Source organism: Capra hircus, chromosome 25 (genome assembly GCF_001704415.2).
Source record: "Capra hircus breed San Clemente chromosome 25, ASM170441v1, whole genome shotgun sequence".
In the NCBI taxonomy this organism is placed as follows: Eukaryota; Metazoa; Chordata; class Mammalia; order Artiodactyla; family Bovidae; genus Capra; species Capra hircus.
In genome coordinates, this window is record NC_030832.1 from 12,714,010 (window position 1) to 12,736,006 (window position 21,997).

Here is a 21,997-nt window from a genome sequence, read left to right on the forward strand (position 1 = left end):
TTTTCCCAACCCAGGAATAGAACCATGGTCTCCTGCATTGCAGGTGGATTCTTTACCAGCTGAGCTACCATGCTTATGTCCTGCCTAGTGCAAAGATCTATTTCAAAACGTAATTAAATACATTAGTAATACGTTTGCGTACTTACAGAAATAAAAGTTTTATTGTTGTCTCCTTAATCTCGTGTTCAGCATTAGGAAAATCATGGAGATTTTAGAAATAATAAAAACTGTTATTCTGTACTGATTCCTTTATTTTGTGTAGCAGTTTATATATAACATCACAGTTGACAACTGACACGTAATCATCTCTTATTAGTGATCATGCATATGACTTTCTGTCAAGGCGTTATGGAGCCTGTGTTAATCTGGGTTTGAACTGTCTTCATTTAGACCATAAGGAGACCTTCTCAAGAATCTGGATTCTCTCTGTAGAGCGTTATGAAGGAAGCGCAAAAGAATGGGCTTATAGAACGATGCCTGTGTTATTTGTTGTTTTCAAAGCCTTTGGAATACTTTATGGATAAACATTATCACATAGAATGAGATTATCGTTTATTTCTGTACAGAAACAAAAAAAGAACTGGTCCTAGAAAGCAACCCAAAGTGGGCAGCACTCACAGAAGTTTTGAAGGAAATTGAGGCAGAGAATAAGGAGAGTGAAGTCCTTGGTGGTCCAGGTAGGAAAAAAGGAGATGATGACATTGGCCTTCAAAATCTGGCAAATGAGTCCTTTTGATTAGCTCTTTAAAAATAACTTAACACTATTATTTTGTCTGTAGAATAAGAAGAATAAGTGCTACATCACCCAAATCTTAGTGACAGCTTCCTTTCTGTTCATTGGATGGTTTTCTCCAAGTTCAGTCATTGTATTTTCATGAAAGCAGGTTGTTTTACTGGTAGAGTTCTTGGGAAAACGTCTATTTAAAGATATAGCTAATCAGCTATTACATATAAAATGGATAAACAACAAGGTCCTACTATATAGCACAGGAAACTCAAGTCAATGTCCTGTGATAAACTGTAATGGAAAAGAATATTAAAAAGAATGTATATATGTATATACCTGAGTCACTTTGCTGTACAGCAGAAATTAACACAACATTATAAATCAACCAGGCTTCAGTTTGAAAAAATAAAAGATGCAGCTAATCTCCACATATATGTTCACCAGGCTTTAAAGCTTAAAGTCTGGAATCCCCAAGGAGAAAGCTAATGGGCTTATGTTTTAAGTTGTCAGCAAGTCTTTTCAAAGAAGCCTTAATTGGTCTATGGAGTAACATTGGCCTAGCCCTAAAGAAATTCCAAGTTTTAGGGCTACTCTCTACAAACATTAGCACCATAGACTAAACCTGAGCTAAGTTTTTAAAATAGATAAAAAATAAAACTAAATTTTAAGGACTATCTGTTGGGACTTTGACTCCTATAAATCAATAAAGGCAAGCACAGAGTCCTTATATGAGTATTATTCTATGATATTATCATAGAACATATGGTGCTGAGATTTATGACCCTAAGTCATACATACCCACTTAGACAAAGTGAAAAGTATAAAGAAAAAAGAAAAGGGGGAACATTAGAAAAAAGAAAAGGGGCTGCAGTGTCTTGCAGCCACTGTTAACCCTGACATATTTCCTTCCTAGTTTTCTTCTATATATTTTCTGTCTCACGTTGTTATAGTATAGCTATAACACTATAAAGTTATAGTGTAGGTTAATTCTGGATGTAGAATTAATGAGTCAAATGATACTGACATTTTCAAAGTTCTCAAAACATATTACCACATTGATATATAGAAAATTTTTTTCTTTTTTTTTTAATCAATTGTCATTTCTTTTGGAAATACAAGACCTTGTCTCTTTTTCACCTAGCTAGCATTGACTGAAGATGCTGTATATATTTGTGTGTATCTGCATGTATCACATACATATAACAGTTTTATTAATTTGATTGGAGAAAAATATTTCTCTAGTTAGACATTTTGATGTTTAGGGAACTCAGTATTTTCTCAGATGCATTTCTTCCTTTGTGAATTGTGCTAGTTTCCTTTGCTGGTTTAAGGTGTGTCCTTAGTTTGTATCAGCTTTTTATACTTTGAAGATACTAACATTTATCATAGTTGTATAAAGTTACATTTTGTCTTTAGCTCTTTTTTAAGATTAGAAATGGATTTATCTAGAGAGAGAACATTCTGTAGACAGAATGTGGTCCATCTCAAAAGGCTTGAGAGCAGCCTGTCTTTACTTTTATAATGCACAGTTAATTCTCCTATGTATTGAGTCAGTCTTAGTTTACGGATATCAATCTTCTCTGAGATTTCTTCCATTGCTTTTAAGCCCGGAAAATCATCCTCATATGGAGAGATGGAGAAGAGTCATCTTTTTTTTTTATGATTTATTATTTAACATTTGACTTTGTAATCCATTTGGAATTTATTTTAGTATTTCCAGATCCTCTGGAAGATTGTTAATTAAAAAGAGCTCCTTTAAAGCCTCCGTTATACCACAGCTATATTTTCATAAGTCTCTAAATATTTCTGGCTTCAACTTTACCCAAAAGATTTAAGTGATCCTGGCAGAGAGGTGAAAGTCTTTGATGAGCATCTGAGACCCTTGTTAAACAAATTGTAAACTATCTTTAGCACCAAGGAGGTGAGATGATGGGACAGGAGGAGGGGGCACACAGGGAGGAGGGGAGCAAGTGAGCTAATAGCTCCATAACGCTGTTTTTAATTTTAGGACAAGTTCTCATTTGCGCAAGTGATGACAGGACGTGTTCCCAGCTGCGAGAGTACCTCACTGTCGGAGCAGAGGTCTTCTTGTTGAGACTCTATAGAAAAACCTTTGAGAAGGACAGCAAAGCCGAAGATGTATGGATGAGGTTAAGGAAGGAAGATGACTCAAAGAGAATCATGAAATCCAGCAAGAGGCCCAAAGACCTCCGAGACAAAGACAGGCCTCCTGCCAAAGAGAAGGCCCTGAGAAAGAAGAAACCAAGGATGACTTTAACTCAGATGGTAGGAAGAGCTGAAGCACTAGAGGGGGAGGCGGGTGTTGAGGAGGGCAGCCCAGGAGAGCTGACCAGTAGCCCGGAGAGCTGCACAGAAGACATTAAGCACGAGGAGTTTGATGTGAATGTGTCCTCCGATGCCGCCTACGGAATCCTGAAAGACCCCCTCACCATCATCCACCCGCTCCTGGGCTGCAGTGATCCCTACGCTCTGACACGCGTGCTCCACGAGGTGGAGCCGAGATACGTGGTCTTGTATGACGCAGAGCTGACCTTCGTGCGTCAGCTTGAAATTTACAGGGCGACTCGGCCCGGGAAGCCTCTCAGGCAAGTTGTAGGGAAGGTGAACTCTCACCTTACAGGCTTCAGCTTCACAGTTCTGTAGGATTTAGCACAGATAGACCAGTTGCACACGGGCTTGCTGATCTTTAACGCTGCCTTGTTGGGATGTTGGCTGAGTTTATGAAACGTTTGACTGTTCAGACCAGTCTGGGAAGTACACCTGAGAAGGAGGCCGAATGCTGCAGTGAAACTGGGAATCTGGGGGAGTGCCTCCCTTCTTGTTAACCTTCTCTCCTGCTGTTCAGTGCCATATTCTTAATGCATCATTGTAGCCTATAGGGTGCCGTCTCTGAATAAGCCTAGGAAATTTACAATATCCTAACTTCTCCCACATGTTAATGTAATTATGACTCAGCAAAATCATTTCATAATTCAAAAATGTCTTTCATTTAAATCTGAAGAAGTGACTCTTAAGTTACAGCCACATAAAACTGAAGTATTTGGGGAATTATTGTACCAAGTTTTCTTGAGTTTCACGAGCTATCAGATGAGAAATCTACAGAAATATCAGATGAGAAAATGGTGCCTCCCCAAGAATATAGTGTTCTGGCTCTCCAATTATCTGAGGGAAATAAACAGCAAAATTAATATCCTGAACTCAGCCTGAACCAAAAGCAGAGCCAAAAGAAACCTTTCCAGCCAGTTTAACGAAGGCAACCCTTCCAAGTAGAGATGAATGGAGGAGGTGGGTCAGAAATAACGCAGGATGAAGAGAGAGATTAGATGAAGCTGGTAAAATAATTATAGGCTGATAAATTTTTCATACTTTGCCATTGATCAGTACTGTAAATAGCTTGTGTGCACCCAAGTTCTCTGCTGCCTGATAATAGAATACTCTTGTGTGATGCTTAGAAACAAAATGTCAGAAGTGGAAGGGGCTTCGGAGCTCAACCACTCAGTCCAACAGTGAGAAACTGAGGCTCAGAGGTGGTGAATGACTTGCCCGTGGCCACTTGATATATTCGTGGCAGAGCTGGGGTTCTCTGGACTCATTGGCCAGTGGCCTTTTCCACGTTCACCCTTTAAAAAAATGCAATCTAGGAAGATGAAGGTCAAAAGAAAAATGGAGGGTTAAAAAGGAAAAATATCTCTGATGGAAGGTGAAGAAAAGGTGCTTCATTCAGCTTCTTAGCAACAAACGAGAAAGCTGGCCTTTTCTAAGAGAAAAGAATATGTCAAATTATTTCTTGAGGCACTTGATATAATCCATATGTCCTCTGTGTCCTTGTGTTTATATAAAATGTGTGATGGCTTGGTTCTGTTAAGACATGAATAAAAAGGAACTGAGAAGTTACTTGTGAAGATAAAGGTCATATAGATTTCATTTGTTTACTTTTCACTAACATGAACTTTCGTAAGCTGGCTTTTACAGCTGCTCTCCAACTTTTTAAACGATTGTTTGGCAGGGGTGCAAAGAAAAAATTGAAAGAAGAGAAGCCGCTAAGATTGTGTTTTCTGATTTGTTTATAGTTATGAGGAAAGAATTATTCTATCCCTCTTTGTTATATTTCAGTGTTTACCTAAACTCCATTCCTCCTTTTGGTGAAAGAAGAAAGGAAAAAAAAAGCCCATGTGGTAATGAGACCTTTAACAGGTGGGGTTTAGGCTGCTTGATTTTAGCAAGTGTGTGATTAATGGAACCTTTTCTTCTCCATCAAATATTTATTATTTGAACACTCTGAGTTGCTGATTTCACACTTTTCCTTCCAGGGATTAAAAATTATGTGTTTGCAGCCTAAAAGAGATCTGTCTTAACTTGCAGGGTTTACTTTCTTATATACGGAGGTTCAACGGAGGAACAGCGCTATCTCACTGCTTTGCGGAAAGAAAAGGAAGCTTTTGAAAAGCTCATAAGGTAAATGCACAGGAGATCAGTATGAAGGAATCAAAGGCCTTTGAAGATCCAGAGGCTCCTCTGGATCTAGGTGGGGGAATATCTACTAGCCCTTAGGTGCTAGGGAGAGTCACGTCAAGATACACCCGTGGTCTGATAACCCCCCAGGGTTTACATGGTTCAGCACCCATTTCTTTTTTCCCTGCCTCTCCACCATCCGCATTTGCTTTTCAGGGGTTTGATGTACTATTAGAAATGTGAAGAACACTGCTTTTCTGTTTGTAAAGAAATAAAACCTAAAGCACCAGCAATAGAATTCTCCCCCTCCCCCATGTCCAAGATTTCTCCATTACCTTGGAATCATGATTATTTTTTTCCCCTTGTGAAATCTCCATTGTCTTGGGTGGATGACTGCTTTACTCTTTACCCCAAAATACTTTTATGACCTGGTCAGTTCATATCAGTAGAATCACTCTGAGAAAACATTTTTATAAAAGTGTGACATTTGTATGAACAGATGTGTGTTTTTTGAGAATGAGTATCCTTTAATGTTCCAGATCCAGATAGAAAAAACTTCTAGTTTAATAGAAGGAAAATGTTCCTAAGTGAGATATTGGCAAACTGCATGGCTGCCTCTTACCTGTAGGCATCTGAGAAAGCTGATAACATCCCCCGAGGAATGTTGTCAAGGAGATGGCAGCTTGGTGAGAGAAGATGGATCAGGTGGTCTCTCAGGGGCCCCAGGAGCCAAGGCAGGGGCTGGACAGGGAATCCTTGAGCTGAGATAGAGAAGAGGCTAGATGAGAGGAGACCATGGCCTAGCCTGGCTGGGACCGAGCCAGACCAGTCTTAAAAGCCTCAGACGCTGGCAACATGGCAGTGACAATGAGAGGGCAGAAGTCACTTTTAGTGGCAGTTATCCAGCCAGGACCTCGACACAGTTTCAAAATGGACAGCCATTCTCCAGCACTGGCTGTGGGCTTTCAGTATATGCCTAAAGTAAGTAGATACCCCAGTGCATCCAGGAATGGTTTCCAGACACAGGAGCACTTCCTGAATCAGTGCCTCTGAGTCCCTGTAAAGACACTCAGCACAGTATGGGGGCAGCACCCTGTGCTGTCCTTCCCTCCCCTTCCTCTCCTCTGTGATTGTGGCATGCCTTAGGCAAGGATTCTTATAGCTATCGATCCACAGTTATGGGGCAGTCCTTTCAGCCTGTGAAAATGTATTTTCTTTCTATAGTTTTTATTGAAGTATGGTTGATTTGTAATTTGTGTTAATTTCCACTGTACACCAAAGTGATTCAGTTACCCACATATAACTCCCATTCCTTCCCTCTCCCAGCCCCTCTCCACCTTGGGAAGTCTTTTCTCTATGTCTGTGAATCTGTTTCATTGTTGTTCAGTTTTTCAGTTGTGTCTGACTCTTTGCAACACCATAGACTGCAGCACGCCAGGCTTCCCTGTCCTTCACCATCTCCCAGGGTTTGCTCAAACTCACATCCATTGAATCACCGATGTCATCCAACCATCTCAAACTCGGTTTCCCCCTTCTCCTGCCCTCAATTTTTCCCAGCATCAGGGTCTTTTCCAATGAGTTGGCTCTTTGCATCGGGTGGCCAAAGTATTGGAGCTTCAGCATCAGTCCTTCCAGTGAATATGCAGGGTTGATTTCCTTTTGGATTGACTGGTTGGATCTCCTTGTGGTCCAGAGGACTCAAGAGTCTTCTCTAGCATCACAGTTGAAAGCATCAATTCTTTGGTGCTTAACTTGTTTTAAGGTCCACTCTCAACATCTGTACATGCCTACTGTTCCCCTTCTGTTGGCCATGAAGTGATGGGACTGGATGCCAAGATCTTCTTTTCTTTGAATATTGAGTCTTAAGCAAGCTTTTTTCCTCTTCTCTTTCACCTTCATCAAGAGGTTCTTTAGTTCCTCTTCACTTTCTGCCATTAGGGTGGTATCTTCTGCATATCTGAGGTGGTTCATATTTCTCCTAGCAGTCTTGATTCCAGCTTGTGATTCATCCAGCCTAGCATTTCGCATGATGCACTCTGCATAGAAGTTAAATAAGCATTTAAATTAAATGAACAACTCCTTTCCCAATTTTGAACCTGTCCATTGTTCCATGTTCAGTTCTAACTATTGCTACTTGACCTGCATACAGGTTTCTCAAGAGGCAAGTCAGGTGGTCTTGTATTCCCATCTCTTGAAGAATTTTCCACAGTTTGCTATGATGCACACAGTCAAAGGCTTTAACATAGTCAGTGAAGCAGATGTTTTTCTAGAATTCTCTTGCTTTTTCTGTGATCCAATCAATGTTGGCAATTTGATCTCTGGTTCCTCTGCCTTTTCTAAATCCAGCTTGTACATCTGCAATTTCTCAGTTCACATACTGTTGAAGCCTAGCTTGAAGGATTTTAAACATTACCTTGCTAGCATGTGAAATGAGCACAGTTGTGTGGTAATTTGAACATTCTTTGGCATTGCCCTTTCCTGTCTGGTGTTTTGTGGATATGTATTTTCTATTAATGTGTTCTGGAGGATAGTTTGTGGGCTTCCCTGGTGGCTCAGATAGACGGCAAAGAATCTGCCTGTAGTGAGGGAGACCTGGATTTGATCTCTGTGTTTGAAAGATTCCCTGGTGAAGGGAATGGCTACCCACTCCAGGATTCTTGCCTGAAGAATTCCATGGACAGAAAAGCCTGGTGAGCTATAATCCATGGAGGATATTTTATATGTGTGTATACATGCTTTTTGAAAAAAATACCCCAAAAAGTGTTATAACCATGTCTGTTACACAGACTTGCTCTTCCTGTTCAGAACATTTAGCTTCTCTGTCTCTGTCTCCTAGACCTTCATCTCCTAAGACTTAGTCAACAGATGTTTCTTGAGCATCTATTATAAGCCAACTCCTGTGCTTATATTGAAGTGCTAGACTTACAGTGGTGCAGAAAAAAAGCTCAGTTCTGTCTTCTAGAGCTTATCCCCTAGTGTAAAAGACAAACATTGAATGGTTGTGCACAGTCTAATAAACACTTGCAGGCTGTAGCCTGCAAAGGTGAAAAAAAATGGTATTGAATGATAGTTTGTCGGGGGCGCGGGGGGCGCTGCGTCAGGGGCAGCATCTCTGAAGGGGTGACCTTTAAGCTGACCTAGGGAGCATATGTGGTGGTTGCTAAGTAGACAGAAGTGGGCCTAGGGTTGTGTTGTTCAAGAGTGTGTGTGAAAGCTCAGAGGTGCAGGAGGCCTGTTAAAGATTCAGAGCTTGACTCTGAAGGCCGTAAGACAGCACTGCAGAGTTCTAAGTAGGAGAGTGATGTAGTGTGTTTTCAGAGGCTCTCTCTGGCACCAAACTCGGAATGGATGGAGTAGGGAAGTAGTCAGGAAGCTATTGCAGTTGTCCGATAAGAACCAGTGGCAGCTAAGATTAGGCTGATGGAGAGGAGAGAGATTTAAGCGATATTGAGGAAATGGAGTCAAAGAATTGGTGCCACTGGATGTGGGCCAGTAACCTCCTGATTGGCTCCTTCACTCTTTTTAAAATATCCTTTGCCTCAGGCTTCTCTGATTAAAGTGACTGTCTCTAGATTACATTGAGAACATGGAACTAAAATATTCAGACGAGGTTGTTGGTGTTTATGTTGAGGGTCCCTAAAGACCACCCTCAGGCTCAGTGAGTCACCAGAAGGACCCACAGGAGTCAGATAAACTGGGATGCTCCCCATTGTGGCTAATTACAGAGAACGGACACAGAGTAAAATCAGCAGAGAGAAAGAACACACGGAGCCAGGAGAAATCCAGCATGAGCTTCCAAGCGTCCTCTTCCAGTGAGGTCCCAGGGAAGCGCATAATTCTGGCATCCGTGTGTGAGAGCACACGCTCAGCATTATCCTCAGGGAAGCTTACCCAAGACTTGGGGTCCAGCGTTTTTACTGGGAGTCAGTCATACAGATGTGGTACTCAAGGGACAAACTCCAGCTCCCTGGAGATGAAACGTATTCACCATAAATCACACTGGGGCCGGCTGTGTGACCCTCTTATCAGGCGCAGTAGTCCACGGACTCAAAGCTCAGCTCCCAGAAGCTGGCCAGGGGTTTCCAGGAATCAAGCTGAGGAGACAAGCCTTTCTTGGGAATGTGCAGGGTTTGAGCATCCCAGGCCTGCTCTCTGAACCCTTTCCTGCCCAGAGCTGTAGCCCAGGGTGCTTGTAGCATCTGAGTAGGTGAGTTGTATGCTCCAGGCCTCCTTCCCACAGCTGTGTCTTCTCCAGCTCATCAGAACATAGCCTAGAAAAGAGTGCCATTAGTGGACTGTAGCCAGGTGTTGGGGACTTGCATGCATTTCCCAGCTTATACGAGGGACTCTACACTCAAAGGGCTCAGTGACAAGGCTCAGATCAGCCTGGTCTTGACTGGAAATGTCCCTCAGCAGAACCCAGGATGTAGGCTTTCTCCTACTTTTCAATTTCTAGAGCAATTTCCATACCGGATTTCGGTGTGACTTTATCTTTATGGCCTGGCCTAATTTTCTAACTCTCTCACTGGTGACTGTCTGTGTATTATGTTAGGTCTTTCCATATCACACAGATAGTAGAATCTTAAGATATTTACTTTCCCAGAAAACTTGGGGAATTAGAGAAGTGTTTGTTTTGAAAAGCAAAATATATGTGAGGTGCATGGCTGAAAGAGCATCTGCACTGAGCCTGGACTTAGGGAAAAATGTAACGGGAGGCTGAGGAAATGCACTTCTGCCAGGACCTCCACAAGTGATTTTGTAAGAACAAAAGCAATGCTGCTGTTTAAAATAACCAGAGAGGAATGAATCAGGCAAGCTGGCAGTGAAAGGACTGTTTGGCTGGACTAGAGATCAGTAGATTACAGATGACAAGTAAAGAGAAAAAAGATTACATGTCTCAGTATTGATAATAAAATGTTCCCTGGGTCAAAAAATTAGTAATAACATTATGAGTAAACATAGTTTTGGAGAGGTCATCACTTTTCAAAGGGAAGGGTTAGATTATTTGAAATTTTACAGTTAAAAAAATATCACAAAATGGGTTAGAATGAGGACTTGAATAAATGCCCCATTTGAAGAGACTCCTCCAGTACCTCCTCACTGTGTTATCACATTGTACAAGCTATAAAGATACCACTAGAGATGTTAGAGCAATATTAAGAAACCACAGTATTTCAGGTGGTTGTAGGACTCTGAATTGTTCAGTTATTATTTTGTATCTGTCACAGACAGTAATTTGATTATGCCTGATGTTGTGAACAAGGGACTGAATATTTTTTAAGTATGACAAATTTCTGTTAAACTAATTTGAGTTACTAGTTAGGAAGACTTAATATTTTCTCCACAACCCTGGTTTCATTTCAGGAGTATGTTGTTTTCTGAGATTTAATTTGCAGTTATAACATTTCATACTACACTAGCTGTTTTGTTTAACAGTATTAACTGAAGCAGTTGCAGAATCATTTGAAAGAAATCTGGTTTTTAGCATGCAAGTGCGTGTTTGGTCATGTCAGACTACTTGCGACCCTGTGGACCATGGCCCGCCAGGCTCCTTTGTCCATGGAATTTTCCAGGCAAGAATACTGGAGTGGGTTGCCATTTCCTTCGCCAGTTTTTTTAGCATAGTCATGGATAGTTAGGGGAAGAGGTCACTACATTATAGGGCTTCCCAGGTGGCTCAGTGGCAAAGAACCCGCCTGCCAGTGCAGGAGACACGGGAGACGCAGGTTCCATCCCTGGGTCAGGAAGAGCCCCTGGAGGAGGACATGGCAACCCACTCCAGTATTCTTGCCTGAAAAATCGCATGGGCAGAGGAGCTTGGTGGGCTACAGTCTATGAGGGCCACAGACTCAGACACGACTGAGTGACTGAGCACACACAGTTATAATATTAATAAAAGCTAATATATGGTGCTTGTTATGTTCCGGGTACTACTCTGAGTGCCCTACATATATTACGTGATCTTTATAACAGTCTGTTGAGGTTCAGTTCAGTTCAGTCCTGAATCGCCCAGTCATGTCCAACTTTTGCGACCCCATGAACTGCAGCACACCAGGCCTCCCTGTCCATCACCAACTCCCGGAGTCCACCCGAACCCAATGTCCATTGAGTCGGTGATGCCATCCAACCATCTCATCCTGTCGTCCCCTTCTCCTCCTGCCCTCAGTCTTTCCCAGCATCAAGGTCTTTTCAAATGAGTCAGCTCTTCGCATGAGGTGGCCAAAGTATTGGAGTTTCAGCTTCAACATCAGTCCTTCCAATGAACACCCAGGACCAGTCTCCTTTAGGATGGACTGGTTGGATCTCCTTGCAGTCCAAGGAACTCTCAAGAGTCTTCTCCAACACCACAGTTCAGAAGGATTGATTCTTCGATGCTTAGCTTTCTTTATAGTCCAACTCTCACATCCATACATGACCACTGGGAAAACCGTAGCCTTGACTAGACAAGGCTTGACTTGACTTGACGGACATTTGTTGACAAAGTAATGTCTCTGCTTTTTAATATGCTGTCTAGGTTGGTCATAACTTTCCTTCCAAGGAGTAAGCATCTTTTAATTTCATGGCTGCAGTCACCATCTGCAGTGATTTTGGAGCCCAGAAAAATAAAGTCAGCGACTGTTTCCACTGTTTCCCCATCTATTTGCCATGAAGTGATGGGACCAGATGCCATGATCTTAGTTTTCTGAATGTTGAGCTTGCCAACTTTTTCACTCTCCTCTTTCACTTTCATCAAGAGGCTCTTTATTTTTCTTCACTTTCTGCCATAAGGGTGGTGTCATCTGCATATCTGAGGTTATTGATATTTCTCCCGGCAATCTTGATTCCGGCTTGTGCTTCCTCCTAACCTGTTGAGGTTAGGTTTTAGTATTCTTCCCATTTTACACACAGAATTGAGGGACAGAGCCTTTAAAAAGCTCCCCTAAAGTTAACACAGCCAGTAAGTGGTTTCAAATCCACAACATGTGGATGCAGAGTCTGAGTTCTAACCCCATGTGCTCTGCAGCCACACACAGGTAACAGATTGATTAGGAAAGGAGGCTGCCCCTGCCTGTGATGGCTTAGCCAGTAGGATAAGTGGAGATAAAGGGGGAAAAATCCCCCATGTTGATCCCAAATGTAAAAGAAATTTAAGAGCAGTGAGTTCTCTGGACAGTTCACCATTTGTCCCCAGCTGGAGTCTGGTGGGTGTGACAGGGCAGTACTGAGTGACTTTGGAGCTATGATCACTGCAAAGAATTCTACAGTAACCACCCTTGACACTGGTGTTGAGAATAATGGGCAAGAACAGAACTGGAACAATTGGCCTTTGCAATCTGTTCATAAAGTGTTACACAAATAACAACTTTGCATTTGTATATTATTTCAAATAGTACAGAACTTATAAACTTGAGTTTCTGTTCACCCATGGTACCTCTTTATGGTACCGTGCCCTAAGACATTGTGTATCCAGAGTGGCTGAGGAGTTGCTCCATCTGATCTGATCTTCTTTGGTTGGAAAACCCCTGGGTATGAGCCCTTTTTGGAATCACTGGTTGCTAACGATTCCTCTTGTCTCACCTTCCGCTCTTTTATTGTAGGCAGTCAGTTCCACAGTTGTGTTTCATGTTGCTGTATTTCCTCAACTCAGTTGCAAGCCCAGCCAGGGCAGAGACGCAGTCTTACACATCTTTTCTGTCGACCTGGCACAAAAGGACACACAGCTCGCTGTTTCCTGAGCTGATTCTACCATCCTCTTACTGGTTTTGAAAAATCAGATGATGATAAGCCTAGCTTAGTCTTCTGTGGTTACTGAGGGTCCTGTCATGATTCTGGTTCCTGATTACAAATCTGAGTTAGGACTCTAGAGGCTTGTCAGTCTACCAGCTTAAGGTGCTAAGCTTTCTTGAAGACAGAAATTATTGGGTAACCACATTTGTATCTAAAGTACCTCGCATAGTATGAGCGAGCCTGCCCTAAATATTTTAAATGAACAGCTGAGTTAGTGCCTCAGTACTGCTGTACTGCATAACCGGAGATGTCGATTTTTTTGTTTAAATCTCTGTTGGAAATTTGCTTTCTTTTATTAATCATGATTTTCCTTTAAAACTGGAGAGTGTTTAATGGGCCTCCAACCTAGAGTTTTTCAAATCAAAGTTAGTTTGGCCGTTTATGTTTTCATGTCTTTAATCGTTGGTCTTTAATTATCTTATGATTTCTCTGAAAATATTGGAATATAAATTACTTGAATTCTTTTCAGTGCTCAGTAACACATTTAGCACATTTGTATAAAAAGCCTCAGTAACCTCTTTGTGGCAGTCTCCACATGCTTTTTTCATGACTCAAAGTGTTTGGAGGACATACAGAATAGCAAATAAGTAAGCTTTTTTCTTTTTTAACTCCAGAGGATGAGCAGAAGTACCCAACCAAGAAACTCTTTCTGCTTCCACGCCCCATTGCTTGTCTCTGCATATTTCCTTCTGATGTGTCCCAGGTTCTCTTTTCGCACTACAGTTCTGTAGATCATTTTCTGTTATAATTTACCAAAGATTAAAATCAGGAATTTTGAAATTCAGAAAGGTTGAAGATGTGTTCCACCCCCAGGGAAAAGGCTAGCATGGTCATACCTGAAGAAAGAGAAGGCAGAGACGAAACGAACCTTGACCTTGTGAGAGGCTGCGTGTCTGCCTGTGCTCCCACCGACACGCGCAAAGCCGGTGAGTCCCGCCCTCTGCCAAGCTCTCCTGCTGCCCGTGCTGGAGGCTGTGGGGCTCCAGAGTCTCTCTGCAGCTTGTTTTTTCTCAACAAGCTCTTCAGCGTGGGTGTCTGCTCTCATATCCCGGTCTCAGCCCTGCTGTTCACTAACCACGTCTTTCCTGAATCTCGGGCTCCTCACCCATAAGATAAGAGGGGTTGTGTTCTAGGCACCAGCATTGGAAATAAGTTACATTCCAGCATTGGTTGAGATTCAGAATGTACTTTTGCCAAGAAGCTTTTGTGAATGGTGATTAGGTTCTCATGTTAATCCTAAGAGGCCAGTGTCCTCATAGATAAGACATGGTGCATTGTTCAGGGTGCATTCCCACCCCTTCCAGGTTTGCTGATTGCTTCTTGGCACTTTTCTCGACCCCGGGTATGTGATACTCTCACTGCCCTGCAGCATCCAGGCAGTGGCCTTCCACCGAGACATGCTGGATGCCCCTTGCACTGTGGTCCAAGGATGACCATGTCCCTCCCACTACCCAGATCCCCATTTCAGCAGCTGCCTTCAGCCAGGTGGCATGGGAAAACAGTATGGCTGAGTCGCTTTCTCCTTTGGTGGGGTCAATGCAGTTAAAGCAGTATGTCTCAGAATTCACTGTACTTCAGAATAGCCTCTTATGCTTGTTAAAACTGTAGATTCTTGGACCCCACTCCATAGAAATTCTGATTCGATTGATCTGAAACGGGGTCAGCATCTGATGGAAGTGGTCCTTGGACCATACTTTGGGAAGCACGGCCTCAGAGCATCTGTGTCTTTTGAAGAAGATTCTTAACTCAAACAGGTTGGGGACATTTCATGCAGGACAGCAAGATAACCTGGCAATATAAAGGAAGATAGAGCCTGTGGGTACCACACGGAAAGCTATTCACAGAAATCTGCCCTCTGAGTTCAGTCTTCTCAGCACTCCTATTAGCTTCCCTTTTGCTACTGTAACAAATTGCCACAAACTTTAGGGTCTTGAGAGAACATGCAGTCGTTATCTAACAGTTATTATACAATCCAAAGTCCAAATGGGTTTCACTGAGTTAAAAAGGTGTTTGCAGGGCTGCGCTCCCTCTGGAGGCTCTGGGGGAGAATCCCTTCCTCTTCCAGGTCATCCAGGGCTGCCTGCTCCCTCGCTTATCGCTCCTTCCTCCGCCTTCAACACCAGCAGCTCTGCCTCTGAGCTTCCTGCTTTCCTCCTTTGCTTATAAGGGCCCTTGGACCTGTCTCAATAATCCAGAAGAATCTCCCAGTCTTGAGGCCTCTAATTTAATCACATTTCCAGAGTCCCCTCTGCTGTGTAAAGTAACATATTTGCAGCTTCCAGGGGTTAGGACAGAGACATCTTCCGGGGACTGGGGGGAGGGGGACATTATTCTACCTACAGAAGCCGTCATGTAGTCCTTCAGCCAGCAGCGTTGGCATCACCTGGGAGCTTGTTAGCAATGCAGGCTCTTGGACCCTCTTCCACACTTACAGAATGCAGTAGGTGTTGTCACTCCATTCCAGGCGATTCATATGCACATTAGTGGGAGAAGCTCTGTGCTCCTGTTTCTCCCAGCTTCTTCCGTTTTTCTGTCTCTGGACTCATTGATACAAGCACAGAAAGCTTCAGAATTTTTCATAGCAGCTCACATGGCAGTTTATTGAGAGGACGTTACTAAGCATCTCCTGCATGCGAGGCTCTGTGCTAGGAATCGGGGTGACGGTGGTCAGTAAAGAGTAGTCGTGCAGCAGTGAGGGACCAAGAGGAGCCCCAGAGGGAAGCCGATGGTGAGTGTTGGTGCCTGTGAATTGTGTGTAAGGAAGTATTTACCAAGAGACCCCAATTTCCTAGTAGCTCTATTTAGTTTAAGGGAAATTGCCTTCAACCGTAAATAAACCTTTTTGAAAATACGGGAAAATGTGGAATAACGTAATATTGTGTAACCAGGCGTGGGAGATTAATAGCAGGAACACAGACATCTGACTTAAATTGTGATCTTCCATCTTTGAGAGTTACTCCTCAGCAACGTTTCTTAAAATGCTTCTTTTTCTTCCCAGGCGGCCAAGAGCAGAACAGTACCCAGCAGAGCATCGTTGTGGACATGCGGGAGTTTCGAAGTGAGCTCCCCTCCCTGATCCACCGCCGGGGCATCGACATCGAGCCAGTGACCCTGGAGGTCGGAGACTACATCCTGACTCCGGAAATGTGCGTGGAGCGCAAGAGCATCAGTGACCTGATTGGCTCTTTGAACAACGGCCGCCTCTACAGCCAGTGCATCTCCATGTCCCGCTACTACAAGCGGCCGGTGCTTCTGATCGAGTTCGACCCCACTAAGCCTTTCTCTCTCATGTCCCGCGGCGCCTTCTATCAGGAGATCTCCGGCAACGATGTCAGCTCCAAGCTCACCCTCCTCACGCTGCACTTCCCCCGGCTCCGGATCCTCTGGAGCCCCTCCCCGCACGCCACTGCCGAGCTGTTTGAGGAGCTGAAGCAGAACAAGCCGCAGCCAGACGCCACCACCGCCATGGCTGTGACCGCCGATTCCGAGACTCTCCCCGAGGCAGAGAAGTATAACCCAGGTCCCCAGGACTTCTTGTTAAAAATGCCAGGGATAAACGCCAAGAACTGCCACTCGTTGATGAACCACGTCAAGAACATCGCGGAATTAGCAAGCCTGTCCTTCGACAAGCTGGCGAGCATGCTGGGGAACACGGCCAGCGCGCGGCAGCTCTATGACTTCATTCACACTTCCTATGCAGAGGTCCTGTCCAGAGGGAAGATGAAAAAATGAGCAGTGCTGCCTATTTTCTTACCCCCTGACTGTGCTTCTGAGCTGCTCTTGGCCTGCCCTCACAGATCTTTATTATTAGCCCAGTAGCTCATTCTCTTGGGATTCCCAGGGGGTCAGTGGTAAAGAACCTGCCTGTCAGTGCAGGAGACGCAGGTTCCATCCCCGGGTTGGAAAGATCCCCTGGAGAAGGAAATGGCACTCCACTCCAGTATTCATGCCCGGGAAATCCCATGGACAGAGGAGCCTGGTGAGCTACAGTCCATGGGGCCACAAAAGAGTCAGACACGACTCAGCAGCCAAACAACAAAGCTCATTCTCTTCAATCTTTGAACAGTCGTGCTGTTTCCTGGGTCAGGGGACCAGAGGCCAAGGCTGGGCTCTGAGCTTTGTGTTTAGGCATCATTTTCACTCTGCACCATCCGTGCCAGGTCTAGTACTTTCCATCTTTACATGAGGTGTTGTCAGGATCAAGGAAGGTGTCTGCAGGCGCTTATAGAAGGCTGTTTATGAAACAAGCAGAAACTTCAGTTTACTCCCGAGACTAATGAAATGCACAGTTGCATTCTTACCCTCTGTCTGAGAGGGACCTCTGGGACTCTGAGAAGGGAGCATCTCTGCCCCCCCCTCACCAGTGCTCTCCACGCTCTCCTCAGCTGCGAGCTTCTCCTAGCTGCCCGCCTCGAGGATAAGCTCACGGGACTTGCTACTGCTAATCGAAGAAAGACCGCCACCTCTAGAACAGGCCAGTTGGTGTTCTGACCGCCTGAAGACGTAGCATGTACTATAACCATACCTGGTTTGTTCAAAACCAGTATTTTTAAGACATAGAATGAATTACCTATTTACAGAACTGGATTGTCTAGAAGGAACCCTAAAAATTCTGTTTCTACAGATATTTAACCTCCTGAGTCCAGCGATCTCTAAGACCAAATGGCTACTCCAGGAGTCTGTTAGATGCCCTCCTTCCCAGTGTCTCCTCACCTGGGACCCCCCCAGCACAGGTCCTCTCCCAGGCCCCTTGCCCCCCACTTTCCTGGGCCAGACTGGCCTCCTGCGTCTCTATGTGAGGACTGGATGCAAGCAAAGGAGGGACCCACAGTTTTTAAGATTCAATTTTCCTTCCTTGATTTGAACTACAAGTGTTGCAAGGAAATGGAAGATCAATGCATAGAATATATAAAAATCTTAAAGAAATACATATTTTAAAAATCCATAAGGAAAACAATCTCATTCCAAACCTTCTTGTGATTGACTTTACTTAGCTTCTTACAGAAGTATACATACAGGACTTTCACAGCATCTTTGTGCAGTTTTTAAACTTTGATATTGAACCATTATTAACTTAGATACTATTCACATACTTAGTGAGGAGTCGATCTTCTACCTCAAGAGCTGCTGTTCCAGAGCATAAGTTCGCTGGCCGCATCACATAGGGTCATGTTCTGTCAGCATCAGCTGTGTTTTTGTTTGTCACAGTGTCTGAACTCAGAGTAGACAGGGGACTGTGTGGCATGAAATGGTCTTCATCTTCACCACAGTCTTTCAGGTGCCATCGCTCAGCCGAATCTGTTGTCTTGACATCTTGGTTTCTTGGTATGTTGACATAAAGTGTGTGGATTTTGAACTCTTTGCAACGGTACCACAAGAATGAATGAAGGGGTACCGAATTGTTACCATCAGACTCTGTAGAGTGACTTGGAGAAGAGAGAAGAGGACAAGAAACAGAGATTAGTTTATGGTAGAATAAAGATTTGGGATACTCTGTCCCAGGGTTAAAAATACACCCTTGAGAATAGAAAGCAAAATGTCAGGCACATATGTTAACTCTCACTTTCCTCTGCATTTCTTTCTTTAAGCACTCAGTCACAGTCATGCATTTTAAGTACATTAAAATAGATACCACCTCAGATAGGAATGGTTATTATCATTTTCCTTCACTCCATCCTAGCAATTCTGCTTGAGAAATGTAATTTCTATTTTTTACCCCGAGTATAATTCCACCTGCCTTTTATTGTTCTTTCATTACATAAAAGGAAAATCCTAACAGCACATTTTTTGAGAAGGGTTTCACTCCAAGTTTTCAAAAATAAGCTCTCTTAAAGCTACTGTTTTAAATAGTCCTCGTTACTTGCTACAACATAGAAAGATGGTTGTATTTAGTTGGTTGTATTTGCAGAGCCGACGTCCTCTGGCTCCCAAAGACTTACTTGCTGTTGTACCTACTAGGAGGAGGGTATGGCATCCCATTCCAGTATTCTTGACTGGAGAATCCCGTGGAAAGAGGAGCCTGGCAAGCTGCAGTCCATAGGGTTGCACAGAGTTGGATGTAACTGCAGCGATTTAGCATGCACAATGCATATACCTACTGGACATCTTAAGAGGGGGCACTGGCTCCAATGTGTTTAAATTATGAATGATGGTTTCTCATGAACTCTAAAATGGTCATTATAATTGAAACGCTCTTATTGCCACTTCCTCTTCCAACTAAATAAATATATCTTAGTGTCTCCAGTTCTGAAAACCCTTCAATATAACCATCACGTATTTACTTTACATCAACTTTTACAAATTTTTGTAGCCTAAGAATCTGGCAAAGAACTAGAAATGCATGCAGTTGAAAAATCTTTATCACTTTGTTTTCTAGCAGCGTTTTATTAGCTTTGCCCTTTTTTTTTTTTTCCAAAATCACAAATACCCAATTATAAACTTACGCTTAGCTTTTTTAAAACCTTTTTTTAAGAACTCGAGACCAGCATTATTCTAGTTTACAAGTTTTTTGCACAAAACTTTCGGTACATGAAATATTGTGAGAAATGGTTTTCAGTTTTGTTTAAATCACAGTGCCTCTCTTGATACTTTCTCAAAATTATATATAAGAAATCATTTTTAATAGTGGCCATAAATAATATCCTTTTGGCAATCAGTTACTGTTTCTTTAATCTGAGGCTTAGTATATCTATGTCTGCGTATGTTTGGGTACATCCAGATCGTAGTTTCCCAGCTCATGAGAGGACTGAAAATAATTATCTCATTTATCAACCCTCTGAGACGCAGAAGGTTAAGACTAGGTTTGGTCGTGTTGAGAAAACAAGAGTATGGAGTTAATAAATGGCCTCCAGCAGGAAAACCTACACTGAAGTGAATGGGGGGGAGGGGGGAGACAGGCATTATTAGTCTTTGCTTTTGTTTTTCAAGCATAATTTGATTTTCTTCTGGCTCAGAAAACTTCTTTAGGGAAATTCCCTTCTCTTTTGTGTTCAGTTGAACCTAGGAATGTCCCCTTAAGAACCAACATTTTAGGAAAATTCTTTTCTCAGGCTTGAGCCTGTTAAAATTTACCCAGGCTTCAACATGAGTTGTCACTTTTCTTCATTATTTTGCTTTCTATTTTGGTTTATAGCTATTTCCTGTCTGATTCTGAGCTTCAGTACTTAATCTGCCATCTTTATCCATAGGTTTTTGGTGGCCTACACCCGTGTGTGTTTGTTTTTGGTTTTTTTTTGATTCAAGGTTATATAAGCCAAAATTGGGATGGGAGGTATACCTAACCATTTATATCAATTTGTGACAGAGTTGTTTGTGTATGTTTTAATAAAATGTGTATTTATTCAGTATTTTCCTCAACATTCTGTGGGCAAAATAAAAGCAACCAAGTGGAGTGACGGAAAGGAATACATTCCCAGTACATGATAGTTACCAATGTGTTGGTACATTTAATTTAAAATTATAGAGAATATTTAATTAGTTTTTCATACAGAGTAAGTGATTAAAGCTGAAATGCGCTTTGAACCACTGCTTTGGCATGTGACTTGCTTGGTTAGCCCACTTTCTAAGGCTCCAGTGTATTTTTCTTCTGGTTATTTTCCTTTGCTGCTTTTCATTTTGTAGTATGTGTCCTTAGGAGGAGGAAAAAATGATCCTTCTGAAAATACTCGTTTGTTGACAATTGAATGAATGTGTTGCAAGCACAGTGCCTGAGACACCTCAACTCAACAAAGATTAATTCTTGCCACCCGTGACTCATACATTTTTGTCCCTTTAACATCAAAGCTGAAAGAAGTAAATTATTCTTTTGAAACAAGAATTTATTGTAACCTCTTAAATAAGTTATTAGTTTACTAATTTGCTCATTTGGATGATTTAATTATTTTGAGCTTCCATGGTGGCTCAGATGGTAAATAATCCACCTGCCAATGCAGGAGACCCGGGTTTGATCCCTGGGTGGAAAAGATCCCCTAGAGAAGGGAATGGCCACCCACTCCAGTATTCTTGCCTGGAAAAATCCCATGGACAGAGGAGCCTGGCGGGCTTCAGTCCATAGGGTTGCAAAGAGTTGGACACAACTAAGGGACTAACGGTTATTTTGCTTCTGCCTTAAAATGTAGAACCTAAACCCTCTTTAATGTTTTAGTGTCAATTCATTTTCAAAATGTTTGTGTCCCAATTAATACTTTGGTAGAATAATGAACCCTGGTAAAGTGAAAGTGTTAAGTTGCTCAGTCACGTCCAATCTTTGCGACCCCATGCACTGTAACCCAACCCAGGCATCAAACCCTTAGTGGTAATATAACTCAGATTTATTAGCAGTTGTGCTCTATCTCTTTTAACTCATGGCAAAGCCATAAAGTTACAGATACTTAAAATTTTCTTTTACAGTGACGGAACTGAGGCACAGAGAGGTTAAGTAATTTTTCCCAAAGTCATCCGATAAATGGTGGGACCATGATTTCAACTCAAGCACTTGGACTTCAGAGTTCATAATGAAAAACTTGAGGGCAAAGGAGGGCCCAGTGGAGAGTGGGAAACTATGTTACTATGTTTTGTGTCTCCTTTCCTGAATCTAATAACAAATAGAGAGAAAGCAGATTGGTTTGTTTCCATGCCTCTCAGAGAAGAGTGTGCAGAGCAAATAACGCGAATTGGAAACAGGTCAACGAGAATACTGAGCACCTCTTCTCTGCAGACCTGGGTATTGTCTAGTGACCTCTGCTGCCCAGGGATTATCTGATTTTCTAGAGTTGTGAACCTTTTGCTGACTGCTTAGGAAAACTATTTTGCGTGCTTATAAAGAATAGAGGTTAACTTGCAGAAAGCTGATAGCTCTACAGATAAGTCTTGTCCAGTAACATCACAAAGGTTATTGTCTGGTGGGACATTAACCGATTTTGCATTTGTTAGTAAATTTATTTCTACGTTCCTTTGACCAGCTACAAATCTCCAGGTCCTTCAATTTTCTCTTAACTCAGTCAATATCTAACTGGTTTCCTCATTAATGGGATTGAATTAAAAAAAAAAAAA

The 21,997-nt window shown here is 42.6% G+C and overlaps 1 protein-coding gene across 1 annotated transcript in view; it reads left to right on the forward strand.

Annotated features, from left to right (window-relative positions):
* Window positions 1-20,780, forward strand: part of ERCC4 (ERCC excision repair 4, endonuclease catalytic subunit) — a 41,355-nt gene extending 20,575 nt beyond the window's left edge. Inside the window, exons 7-11 of the mRNA XM_018040904.1 lie at window positions 567-677; window positions 2,736-3,333; window positions 5,111-5,203; window positions 13,781-13,893; window positions 15,966-20,780. Of these exons, the coding sequence (XP_017896393.1) occupies window positions 567-677; window positions 2,736-3,333; window positions 5,111-5,203; window positions 13,781-13,893; window positions 15,966-16,699 (1,649 nt within the window). The 3' untranslated portion in view covers window positions 16,700-20,780. The remainder of the gene's footprint in view (window positions 1-566; window positions 678-2,735; window positions 3,334-5,110; window positions 5,204-13,780; window positions 13,894-15,965) is intronic.